Here is a 12,500-nt window from a genome sequence, read left to right on the forward strand (position 1 = left end):
ATAAACGCGCAACACACACACACACAACGCTACAGACACACAGCGCTCCACAAACAACGCAACACACATACAACACCGCTCTCACCCCCCGCCACACCCAGACAACACCCGGCCAGAACATGTACAGCCCCTACACAAACACTTGGTAACTACAGACAACAACATCTATCTATATATATATATATATATATATATATATATATATAAACAAAAATCATACATGAACTACACAATACGTAATTCTAGAATACCCGATGCGTAGAATCCGGCCACCTTCTAGTGTATATATATATATGTGGGTAATATATATATATATATATATATATATATATGTATATGTGTGTATGTGTGGGTGATATATATATGTATGTATATATATATAATAATTATTTTTTTTTTTTTTATTTGAAAGAGCACCAGTTTTTTTGTCGTGTAAAGCAAGGGTTGTAATACCAGACACAGCCTGTGGAATGAGTGGCACTGTTTCTAAGAATAGAATAAAAAATATATATATATAATATGCTGTATATTCTAATATATAATATAACACCTTTGCATTGCGGTGAGGATAATAGTAGTCTCACTCTTATGTTCTCTTTTTATCACTTAATGATGATTTTTTTTTTTTTTCCCCCAGATGAGCAGCCCGGGGTCCAGCACCAATGACAGGCTGGCACATTTTCCCCCAGACCCTCACCATCATGAGTAAGTAGCACTTTTATGGTATAAGCCTACAAAATAAGCGTCCACAACTAGTGGGTACAGCAAAGTCACCCAATAGGGGGGCCAGTCATATACCCCCCGTCCGATATTCATCTTCATGATGTAATGCATTGAAAGGTGTTTTCTCCCGGGCACTAATAAACAGTTTTGCGGCTTGTCCTCCTTCGATGAAGCCCCCCAGACTGCTCCTGTTGGGGTCTCCCCCTCACATCCATTACTATTCGCAGTCAGTACTTTATGACGCTCCTCACATATAATCACCCTGATACGTTGACGCTTTTCCATATTTTCCCAGCAAATATCCCTCCAGGCCCCCGTCCGGTAAGAGGTATCGATTAGTGAAAGTGGTCGCCGCCGTGAATAAATCTGTTGTGATTTTTTTCCTTTTCCGCCATATTGTTATCTGTCCTTTGGGACTGTGAATTTTTATGCAAAAGGTCAGAGCACTTTACATCCCCTACAAATATCGCCAGTTCAGTGGTTAAATGCAGGAGCAATTAATTATGGCGCGCGCTGGAATAAGATACGGATGACTGGGGGAATAATGTGGATGTCAAACTTGGACTTTCACAAAGCACTTGACTAGGGTTCTGCATCTGAGATTAATGACTAGCATCAATTCTCATGAACTTACAGCTATAACAAAGGGCCTGCGTGGTAACCGGCTCCTGCGGAGGAATCGGCCACAGGAAAATGGGCTTTTTTTTACAGTTGGAAGGGAATGCCGGGGGCTCCGCTCACACAAAATGCATCCAGACACATTAACCCCTCTCGAGGTCCCAACGCTGTAACCATTTTCAAGGTATAAATAGGAAAAATGATCACCGTAGATCTACATAGAACATTTACCCTATCTCTTTCATTTAAATTTAAAGGGATTGTCCACTTTTAGAAGGGATTATTGACAAAAAGATGCAGTGACTCTTAAAGGGGTTGTCTTCCATCTTCAGGAGTGCACTGATTTCTCCCCTCCATCTCCCGGCTTCCTCTTTGCCGAGGTAGTGTAGAATGAAGAGTGACCGTCCAGACCAGTGGCATGGTCGCTCCGCAGGTGTGAGCTATGCATTCTCTAATACGAGTGACCGTCTGGACCAGTGGCATGGACGCTCCGCAGGTGTGAGCTATGCATTCTCTAATACGAGTGACCGTCTGGACCAGTGGCATGGACGCTCCGCAGGTGTGAGTTGTGCAGTCTCTGATATGGGTGACCGTCCGGACCAGTAGCATGGACACTCCGCAGGTGTGAGCGGTGCACTCTCTAATATGGGTGACTGTCTGGACCAGTGGCATGGACGCTCCGCAGGTGTGAGCTGTGCACTCTCTAATATGAGTGACCGTCTGGACCAGTAGCATGGACGCTCCGCAGGTGTGAGCTGTGCACTCTCTAATATGGGTGACCGTCTGGACCAGTGGCATGGACGCTCCGCAGGTGTGAGCTGTGCAGTCTCTAATATGGGTGACCGTCTGGACCAGTGGCATGGACGCTCCGCAGGTGTGAGCTGTGCAGTCTCTGATATGGGTGACCGGACCAGTAGCATGGACGCTCCGCAGGTGTGAGCTGTGCAGTCTCTGATATGGGTGACCGGACCAGTAGCATGGACGCTCCGCAGGTGTGAGCTGTGCACTCTCTAATATGGGTGACTGTCTGGGACCAGTGGCATGGACGCTCCGCAGGTGTGAGCTGTGCACGCTCTAATATGGGTGACCGTCCGGACCAGTAGCATGGACGCTCCGCAGGTGTGAGCTGTGCACTCTCTAATACGGGTGACCGGACCAGTAGCATGGACGCTCCGCAGGTGTGAGCTGTGCGCACACGGATAGTGCTCTATGAGCAAAAAAACTGCATCTTCAAATATAGCAAGTGTGAACAGTTGCTAACTAATACACAAAACACAAAGGAATACAGCGGCACTCTGTAAGACATATGCAAACATAGGGTATATGAAATATAAAATTCATTAATGTTATATAAAATACACCGTAATGTTCGTTTTATAAGACGCACCGGATTATAAGATGCACCCCAAATTAGAGACAAAAAAATGTAAAGAAAAAAAAAATTCCGTCTTCTAACCTGGTGGTGTCTCACCAGGTGGGATTGGCAGCGGTGGTGGAGCGGGGTGATGCTGTGGGTGGTGCAGTGTGTGTCCCAGATGCTCGCTGCGGGCGCTGTGAGGCAGGCAACATCCAGAAACTATCGGCAACGCGGGCTTCAAAGAAATGACGCCTGGAGTCGGCGCTTGCGCTATCTGCACAGTAACAAGCAGAGCGCTGATCGGTGAATGCGCCAACTGCAGGCGCCATCTTACTTAAGTTCGCTTCTGGGAGATTAATGGGCTGGAGACGGCTCATACGCAGATGAGATTTTGAGCCAAGAGCTCCATCTGCTCACGTGCCAACTCCAGGCGCCATTATTTGAAACCCACACCGCCAACATTTTCAGGATCGCCGCCCATGCCTCATGGCCCACAGCACAGCACCCGAAGCATCTCCCCTGCCTCCTGTGACCTCTCTACAGTAACCCCCCCCCCAGTAACTTACTGGTGGATTATAAGGCTATGTGCCCACGGGGAAAGTGTCCGGTGGATATATCCGCAGGACATTCCGCAGGAGCTACCAGAAAACCGCAGCACATTGTCTGTTTCCATGCTGCGGTTGTATTGCGGAATGTCCTGCGGATATGGTGCGGGCATTCTGCATTGAGGATACAGTACCATGGCATGCAGAACAAGTGCTGGAGTGATCATACGTTCATACTTACCTCCATCACGCAGCACTTCACTTTCTGGCCGTGTCTACACTGTGCAGGAGAAGGTGGGCGGACCTGAACTAGCTCTGGCTGTCACATGACCGGAGCTCGCGTGCAGGCCCCGCCCACCTCCTCCTTCCTGCTCCTGGCTCCACCACGCTCCTGTGCACCGGACGGAGAAAGTGACTCCGGTGTCTTCTATCAAGTCAGGTAAGTATATGGGACCCTGCGGAGAAATAAATAATTGACATGCTGCAGATTTTTCCGCAGGGAAATCTGCACTATTTTCGCTGCAGAAAAAAAAAACGCAGCATGGGCACAGCAGCCCCCAAATGCCATAGAAACGGCTGGGGACTCTATGTACTGCGGATTTTTGAATAATCCGCGGAATTTCCGTGAAAAAATCGCGGCAAATTCAACGAATTTTCCGCAGCGTGGGCAAATAGCCTAAGACACACCCCTCATTTTCCTCACAAATTTTTGGTAGAAACCTTTTGTTTGCACTCACAGAGGTCGGACGTTTCTGGTAGATCTTGACCAGGTTTGCAAACACTGCATTAGGCCTCTTTCACACGTTCCGTGCCTCCGGTACGTGTTTAGTCAGTTTCCACACGTACCGGAGACACGTACACACATAGACCTATGTATTCCAATGGCTTTGGATACATGTATGTATTTATGCACGGAACGTGCGTCCGTTCCGTACATACGTGTGTCCGTGTGTTTCTCACGGCAACATGTCCATTTTCTCTCCGGCATCACGGGTGTCACACGGAACGCAAACGGGTCACACGTAACACAAACAGACCACACGGATGTGTTCCGTGTGACACGCACCGGAGAAAAGACGTGTCTGCGAGAAAAAAAAAACCAAAACTTTACTCACCTTCTCCAGCCCTGCTGTCTTTGCCGTTGTTGTCACTAGTTGTTGTTATCACTTGCTGCCGACCGCCGCTCATTATGCTCATTGAATATTCACTTCACTGGGGCCAGAAGCAGCAGCATCGGGAGTCGCAGGACCGGAAACCGAAGATCAGCACCACAGACAGCGACGCCAGGGACAGGTGAGCAGAAAGTTCCCGTTTTCCGTGTGTTATCACGGATAACACACGGAGGACACACGTAGGCAATAAACACGGCTCAAGGAGGGCAAAACGCACCTCTGACACGTCCGTGAAAAACGTGCGTGGTTTTTCACGAACGTGTGAACGAGGCCTTAGGGATTCTAGCGACTCCTACATACAGATCTTTTCCAGAACTTTCAGGATTCGGGTCTGTCACTGGGCAACATTGGGCTTCAGCTCCTCCAAAGATTTCCTATTGGGTTCAGGTCTGGAGACTGGCTAGGCCAATCCAGGACCTTGTATGCTTCTTATGGAGCCGATCCTTAGTTGTCCTGGCTGTGTGTTTCAGGTCCTTGTCATGATGGAAGACCCAGCCACAACCCATCTTCAATGCTCTTACTGAGGGAAGGAGGTTGTTGGCTCGCGATACATGACCCCATTCATCCTCTCAAGTACGGGGCAGTCGTTCTGTCCACTTCGCAAAAAAGCCCCCCAAAGTATGATGTTTCCACCCTCATTCTTCACGGTTGGAACAGTGTTCTTGGAGTTGTGCTAATCGTTCTTCCTCTTCCAAACACTGAGAGTGGCGCTCATACCATAAAGTTCTTTTCCCATGCCTCCTCTGCATCATCCAGATGGTCATTGGTGACCTTCACCGGGCCTGGATGTGTGCTGGTGTAAGCAGAGGGACCTTGTCTGCCCTGCAGGATTTTAGTCCATGATTGTGTAGGGTGTTATTAATGGTAATCTTTGAGACTGTGGTCCCAGCTCTCTTCAGGTCATTAAACAGGTCTTCCCATTTAATTCTTTGCTGATTCCTGACCTTTCTCAGAATCATCCTTACCCCATGAGGCGAGATTCTACATGCAGCCCCAGACCAAGTAAGATTGACTGTCATCTTGTCTTTTTTCCATTTTCTAATAATTGCGCCAACAGTTGTTGCCTCCTCACCAAGCTGCTTGCCTATTGTCCTGTAGCCCATCCCAGCCTTGTGCAGGTCTACAATTTTATCCATGGTGTCCTTAGACAGCTCTTTGGTCTTGTCCATGGGGGAGGCGTTGGAGTGTGATTGAGTATGTGGACAGGGGTGTTTTATACAAGTGACGAGTTCAGACAAGTGCAATTAATAAAGGTAATGACGGCAGAGCAGGCGAAAAAAATAACAGATCTGTAAGAGCCAGATTTCTTGCTGGTTAGTAGGTGATAAAATACTTATTTCATGCAATAAAATGCAAATTTTTTAAGAATTTTATATAATGTGATTTTCTGTGTTTTTTTTTCTATTCTGTCAGTTACCTACGATAAAAATTACAGCCCTCTCCCTTCTTTGTAGGTGGGAAAACTTGCAAAATTGGCAGAGGATCAAATACTTATGTAGTATTTATACATATTACCTCCTTCTATGTCCTCTGTTTTCCCCTAAAGTTGTCACTTTGCAAAGCAAACCTATAACTGAGCGCCCGCTGACCGGGGTGCATCGGATTCTTTACACTTAAAGATACAGTCTCCCAGTCGCCGTCTTTCCACATAACGGCCTCGGCGTAAAAACATCTTGAATATATCTCGCAGTATTAAGCGGCCGTGATCTGTCCCTTCCCGCTGGATGTTTTTACTTTATTACAAATCCAATACGTGTTACTCGCGAGGCTGCGCTTTTACATGATTGCAAATCCAATATATACTGCTAAATGCGGACAAGTTCTTCAATCTTCGCCCGCGCCGAGCTTTCTTAAAATGGGAACTTTTTGTTAATCTTTTGCAAAAAGAAAGAACCGTACAATATTTAGGGCAAAATATCTCCCGCTAATGGGGCAGTGTAATGTTTACGGACCTGCACTAAAAGGAAGAACATATTCACTGCTATGTGCCCACGCTGCGGAAAATGCGTGGATTTTGCCGCGGATTTCTCGCGGAAAAGCCGCGGATTTTCCAGAAATCTGCAGCACAGGTACTTCCCAGCCATTTCTATGGCATTTGGGAAATGCTGTGCCCACGCTGCGGATTTTTCCGCAGCGGAAATCGTGCGGATTTTCGTGCGGAAAAATCTGCAGCATGTCAATTATTGTTGCGGATTTTCATGCGGATTTTGCCTATTCAATTAAATTAAAAAAAAAATCGCAAAATCCGCGTCAAATCCGCACAAAATCCGCACCTATGAAAAGGTGCGGATTCCGGGGGAAAGCTGCGGATTTTGATGCAGAAAAATCTGTAGATACAGAGTCCCGTGGGCACATAGCCTAAGGCTATGTGCCCACGCTGCAGAAAATGCTCGGATTTTGCCGCGGATTTCTCGCGGAAAAGCCGCGGATTTTCCAGAAATCTGCAGCACAGCTACTCCCCAGCCATTTCTATGACATTTGGGAAATGCTGTGCCCAGCATGTCAATTATTGTTGCAGATTTTCGTGCGGATTTTGCCTATTCAATTGAATAAAAAAAAAACAACGCAAAATCCGCAACCAAATCCGCACAAAATCCGCACCTATGAAAAGGTGCGGATTTTGATGCAGAAAAATCTGCAGATACAGAGTCCCGTGGGCACATAGCCTAAGGCTATGTTCACACATTGCACTTTTGAAGTTTTGGGGGTTTTATGCTTTTCTAATGTAAATTAAAAGCTGCTTTTTGCAGAACCCAACAGAAGCTATGCGGTTTCACAAATCTCATGCACACTCAGCTTTTTTTTTTTTTTTTTTTATTCATGGCTGCATTGGAAAGCTGCTGCCTTTTTGAAAACTGCAAAATGTAAGTTTTTGTAGTTTTTGCAGCAGTTTTTTTTTTACCATAGAATGCAATGAAAAAGTGCAAAATGCTGTAAAAAATTGCAACCGTGCGTTTGTTACATTTTTGGTTTATTAAACATATACTGTAGACAAATCTGCAGCAAAGCTTATGGTTTGAAAGCAGCTTCTTTACTGCCAAGAGAGCAGGCTTTGCCTTCAGAAAAAAAGCAGCATGTGAACATAGGCTAAGGCTAAGTTCACACATCAGTTTTTTTCCAATCAAGCACAATCCGGTTTGTGCCTGATGCAACGGATCAGTTTTTTTTTTTTTTGTTTTTTTTTATGCTGAGAGAGAGACCCCATCATCACTGCACAAACACCAGCACTACCGCACGCATCATCACCGCTCACACCCCGGCACTACCGCCCCCATCATCACCGCACATACCCCAGCACTACCGCACGCATCACCACCGCTCACACCCCGGTACTACCGCCCCCATCATCACCACACATACCCCAGCACTACCACACGCATCATCACCGCTCACACCCCGGCACTACCGCCCCCATCATCACCGCACATAACCCAGCACTACAGCACGCATCATCACCGCTCACACCCCGGCACTACCGCCCCCATCATCACCGCACATACCCCAGCACTACCACACGCATCATCACCGCTCACACCCCGGCACTACCGCCCCCATCATCACCGCACATACCCCAGCACTACCGCACGCATCATCACCGCTCACACCCCGGCACTACCGCCCCCATCATCACCGCACATACCCCAGCACTACTTCATGCATCATCACCGCTCACACCCCGGCACTACCGCACGCATCATCACTGCACAAACACCAGCACTACCGCACGCATCATCACCGCTCACACCCCGGCACTACCGCCCCCATCATCACCGCACATACCCCAGCACTACCGCACGCATCACCACCGCTCACACCCCGGTACTACCGCCCCCATCATCACCACACATACCCCAGCACTACCGCACGCATCATCACCGCGCACACCCCGGCACTACCGCCCCCATCATCACCGCACATAACCCAGCACTACAGCACGCATCATCACCGCTCACACCCCGGCACTACCGCCCCCATCATCACCGCACATACCCCAGCACTACCGCACGCATCATCACCGCTCACACCCCGGCACTACCCGCCCCCATCATCACCGCACATACCCCAGCACTACCGCACGCATCATCACCGCTCACACCCCGGCACTACCGCCCCCATCATCACCGCACATACCCCAGCACTACTTCATGCATCATCACCGCTCACACCCCGGCACTACCGCCCCCATCATCACCGCACATACCCCAGCACTACCGCATGCATCATCACCGCTCACACCCCGGCACTACCGCACGCATCATCACCGCTCACACCCCGGCACTACCGCCCCCATCATCACCGCACATACCCCAGCACTACCGCACGCATCACCACCGCTCACACCCCGGTACTACCGCCCCCATCATCACCGCACATACCCCAGCACTACCGCACGCATCATCACCGCTCACACCCCGGCACTACCGCCCCCATCATCACCGCACATACCCCAGCACTACTTCATGCATCATCACCGCTCACACCCCGGCACTACCGCCCCCATCATCTCCACTCACACCCCGGCACTACCGCCCCATCATCACCACTCACACCCCGGCACTACCTCCCCCATCACCACTCACACCCTGGCACTACCGCCCCCATCATCAACACTCACACCCCGGCACTACCGCCCCCATCATCACCGCACATACCCCAGCACTACCGCATGCATCATCACTGCTCACACCCCGGCACTACCGCACGCATCATCACTGCTCACACCCCGGCACTACCGTCCCCATCATCACCGCACATACCCCAGCACTACCGCATGCATCATCACTACTGCCCCCATCATCACCACTCACACCCCGGCACTATCGCCCCCATCATCACCACTCACACCCCGGCACTACCGCACGCATCATCATTGCTCACACCCCGCCACTACCGTCCCCATCATCACCGCACATACCCCAGCACTACCGCATGCATCATCACCGCTCACACCCCGGCACTACCGCCCCCATCATCACCGCACATACCCCAGCACTACCGCATGCATCATCACCGCTCACACCCCGGCACTACTGCCCCCATCATCACCACTCATACCCCGGCACTACCGCATGCATCATCACCGCTCACACCCCGGCACTACCGCACGCATCATCACCGCACACCCCGGCACTACTGCACGCATCATGACCGCACGTATTATCTCCACATACCCCGGCACTACCGCACGTATCATCACCGCACACCCCGGCACTACCGCACGCATCATCACCGCACACGCCCCCGCACTACCGCACTCATCATCACCGCACACGCCCCGGCACTACCGCACGCACCATCACCGCACACGCAGGCACTTACTGCCCGCATCATCTCTGCACACCCCCAGACACTACAGCCCCCATCATCACCGCACACGCAGGCACTACAGCCACCATCATCACCGCACACACCGGCACTACCTCAGTGACGTCCCCGCTGACAGCGCAATTCCCTTCAGTTGCTGTGTGGAGCTCCCAGGAGCGGCGGTGTTCCTGTTAGCTTCATGTAGCAGAGCTGAAATCGTCATGGGACCTCTGTGGATTATGTCGAACCTGCAGGGGTATTTGGGGATTTTAATAAAATGGTGAAAGAGGGTGTTTTTTTGTCTTTTATTCCAAATAAAGTATTTTTTCGGGTGTATGTGTTTATTTACTTTCACTTACAGGTTAATCATTGGGGGTGTCTCATGGACGCCTGCCATGATTAACCCTTTATTACCCCGATTGCCACCGCACCAGGGCAATTCGGGATGAGCGGGGTAGAGTCCCAGGACTGTCGAATCTAATGGATGCGGCAATTCTGGACGGCTGCTGGCTGATATTGTTAGGTTGGGAGGCTCCCCATCCTGAGAATACAAGCCTCCAGGTGTGTGGCTTTATCCTGGCTGGTATCAAAATTGGAGGGACACTGCACGGCGGTTTTTTTTTAAAATTATTTATTGTACTGCGCGATATAGACCCGCCCACCGGCGGCTGTGATTGGTTGCAGTGAGACAGCTGTCACTCAGCGTGGGGGCGTGTCTGACTGCAGCCAATCATAGGCACCGGTGGGCGGGGGGAAGTACGGAATACGAGATTGAATGAGCGGCCTGCATTTTCAAATCAGGAGAAGCCGCCAGAGCTTTGTGACAGCCGTGCAGCGCCGGGATCGGTGAGTGAGTGAATGAGTCAGTGTGAGTGAGAGAGTGAGTGATTTTCTGACAAGCAATGAATTTATATCACTTCTGGGCATGCTCAGAAGTAAAAACCGGATCCGGTACATGCTTCCAGCGTTTGATGCATGCCACTGTATCCGTTGCGCATGGACTTTCATTATGCACCATGCCGCACCCGGCGCCATGCAGTTTTTGTTGCCGCTGGCAAAAAAACGTTCCTCGCGTCCGCTGGAGTGACGATTTTTGCCGCATCCGGCAAAAACCGGATCAAACGCAAGTACATGCTGCACAATCTGGTGCTAATAAAAGTCTATGAGGAAAAAACTGATGCGTTCTTCCCGCAAAGCGTCGGATTGTGCCATACAGCAAAAACCTGATGTGTGAACATACCCTAAGAATGGAATCCGTCTTTTGTCCTCATTATCATCCCCTGCTAAGTAATGTAGCTGGTATGATCCACCAACACGGAGTGCGGGAAGGGAAGGGACAACTGCTCTGAGTACATCTCTGGTTTATGTAATCAGATTTTAGATTAGAAAATTTGTGGACTTTTTTTTCTATGCTAATACGAAAACATTATTACTAGAGTTGAGTGAGCACTACCATGCTCAGGTGCTCAATACTCATATTGAGCAGTCAGACCCTCGGACGGGATCAACCCAAGTACCGAGTGTAATGGAAGTCAATGGGGGACTCGAGAACTTTTCCTGATGATTTGCCAGCAAAATGCTTGACCGGGCTCCCGAGCATGGTAGTGCCCGCTCATCACTAGTTACAAGTACTGAGCACCCGAGCATGGTAGTGCCCACTCATCACTAGTTACAAGTACTGAGCACCCGAGCATGGTAGTGCCCACTCATCACTAGTTACAAGTACTGAGCACCCGAGCATGGTAGTGCCCACTCATCACTAGTTACGAGTACTGAGCACCTGAGCATGGTAGTGCCCACTCATCACTAGTTACAAGTACTGAGCACCTGAGCATGGTAGTGCCCACTCATCACTAGTTACAAGTACTGAGCACCCGAGCATGGTAGTGCCCACTCATCACTAGTTACGAGTACTGAGCACCCGAGCATGGTAGTGCCCACTCATCACTAGTTACCAGTACTGAGCACCTGAGCATGGTAGTGCCCGCTCATCACTAGTTACAAGTACTGAGCACCCGAGCATGGTAGTGCCCGCTCATCACTATTTACCAGTACTGAGCACCTGAGCATGGTAGTGCCCGCTCATCACTAGTTACGAGTACAGAGCACCTGAGCATGGTAGTGCCCGCTCATCACTAGTTACGAGTACTGAGCACCCGAGCATGGTAGTGCCCGCTCATCACTAGTTACAAGTACTGAACACCTGAGCATGGTAGTGCCCACTCATCACTAGTTACGAGTACTGAGCATTGCAGTGCCCGCTCATCACTAGTTACCAGTACTGAGCACCCGACCATGGTAGTGTCCGCTCATCACTAGTTACCAGTACTGAGCACCCGACCATGGTAGTGCCCGCTCATCACTAGTTACAAGTACTGAGCACCTGAGCATGGAAGTGCCCGCTCATCACTAGTTACCAGTACTGAGCACCTGAGCATGGTAGTGCCCGCTCATCACTAGTTACCAGTACTGAGCACCTGAGCATGGAAGTGCAGTGCCCGCTCATCACTAGTTACCAGTACTGAGCACCTGAGCATGGTAGTGCCCGCTCATCACTAGTTACCAGTACTGAGCACCCGAGCATGGTAGTGCCCGCTCATCACTAGTTACCAGTACTGAGCACCTGAGCATGGTAGTGCCCGCTCATCACTAGTTACCAGTACTGAGCACCTGAGCATGGTAGTGCCCGCTCATCACTAGTTACCAGTACTGAGCACCTGAGCATGGTAGTGCCCGCTCATCACTAGTTACCAGTACTGAGCACCCGAGCATGGTAGTGCC

At 49.9% G+C, this 12,500-nt stretch overlaps 1 protein-coding gene across 1 annotated transcript in view; it reads left to right on the top strand.

Annotated features, from left to right (window-relative positions):
* The window catches only part of GPATCH2 (G-patch domain containing 2), a 187,551-nt gene that overhangs the window by 80,851 nt on the left and 94,200 nt on the right, over positions 1 to 12,500 (top strand). The window contains exon 6 of the mRNA XM_075339120.1: positions 638 to 705. Coding sequence (XP_075195235.1) covers positions 638 to 705 — 68 coding nt within the window. The remainder of the gene's footprint in view (positions 1 to 637; positions 706 to 12,500) is intronic.

The sequence above is a fragment of the Anomaloglossus baeobatrachus genome, chromosome 3 (assembly GCF_048569485.1).
Source record: "Anomaloglossus baeobatrachus isolate aAnoBae1 chromosome 3, aAnoBae1.hap1, whole genome shotgun sequence".
In the NCBI taxonomy this organism is placed as follows: domain Eukaryota; kingdom Metazoa; phylum Chordata; class Amphibia; order Anura; family Aromobatidae; genus Anomaloglossus; species Anomaloglossus baeobatrachus.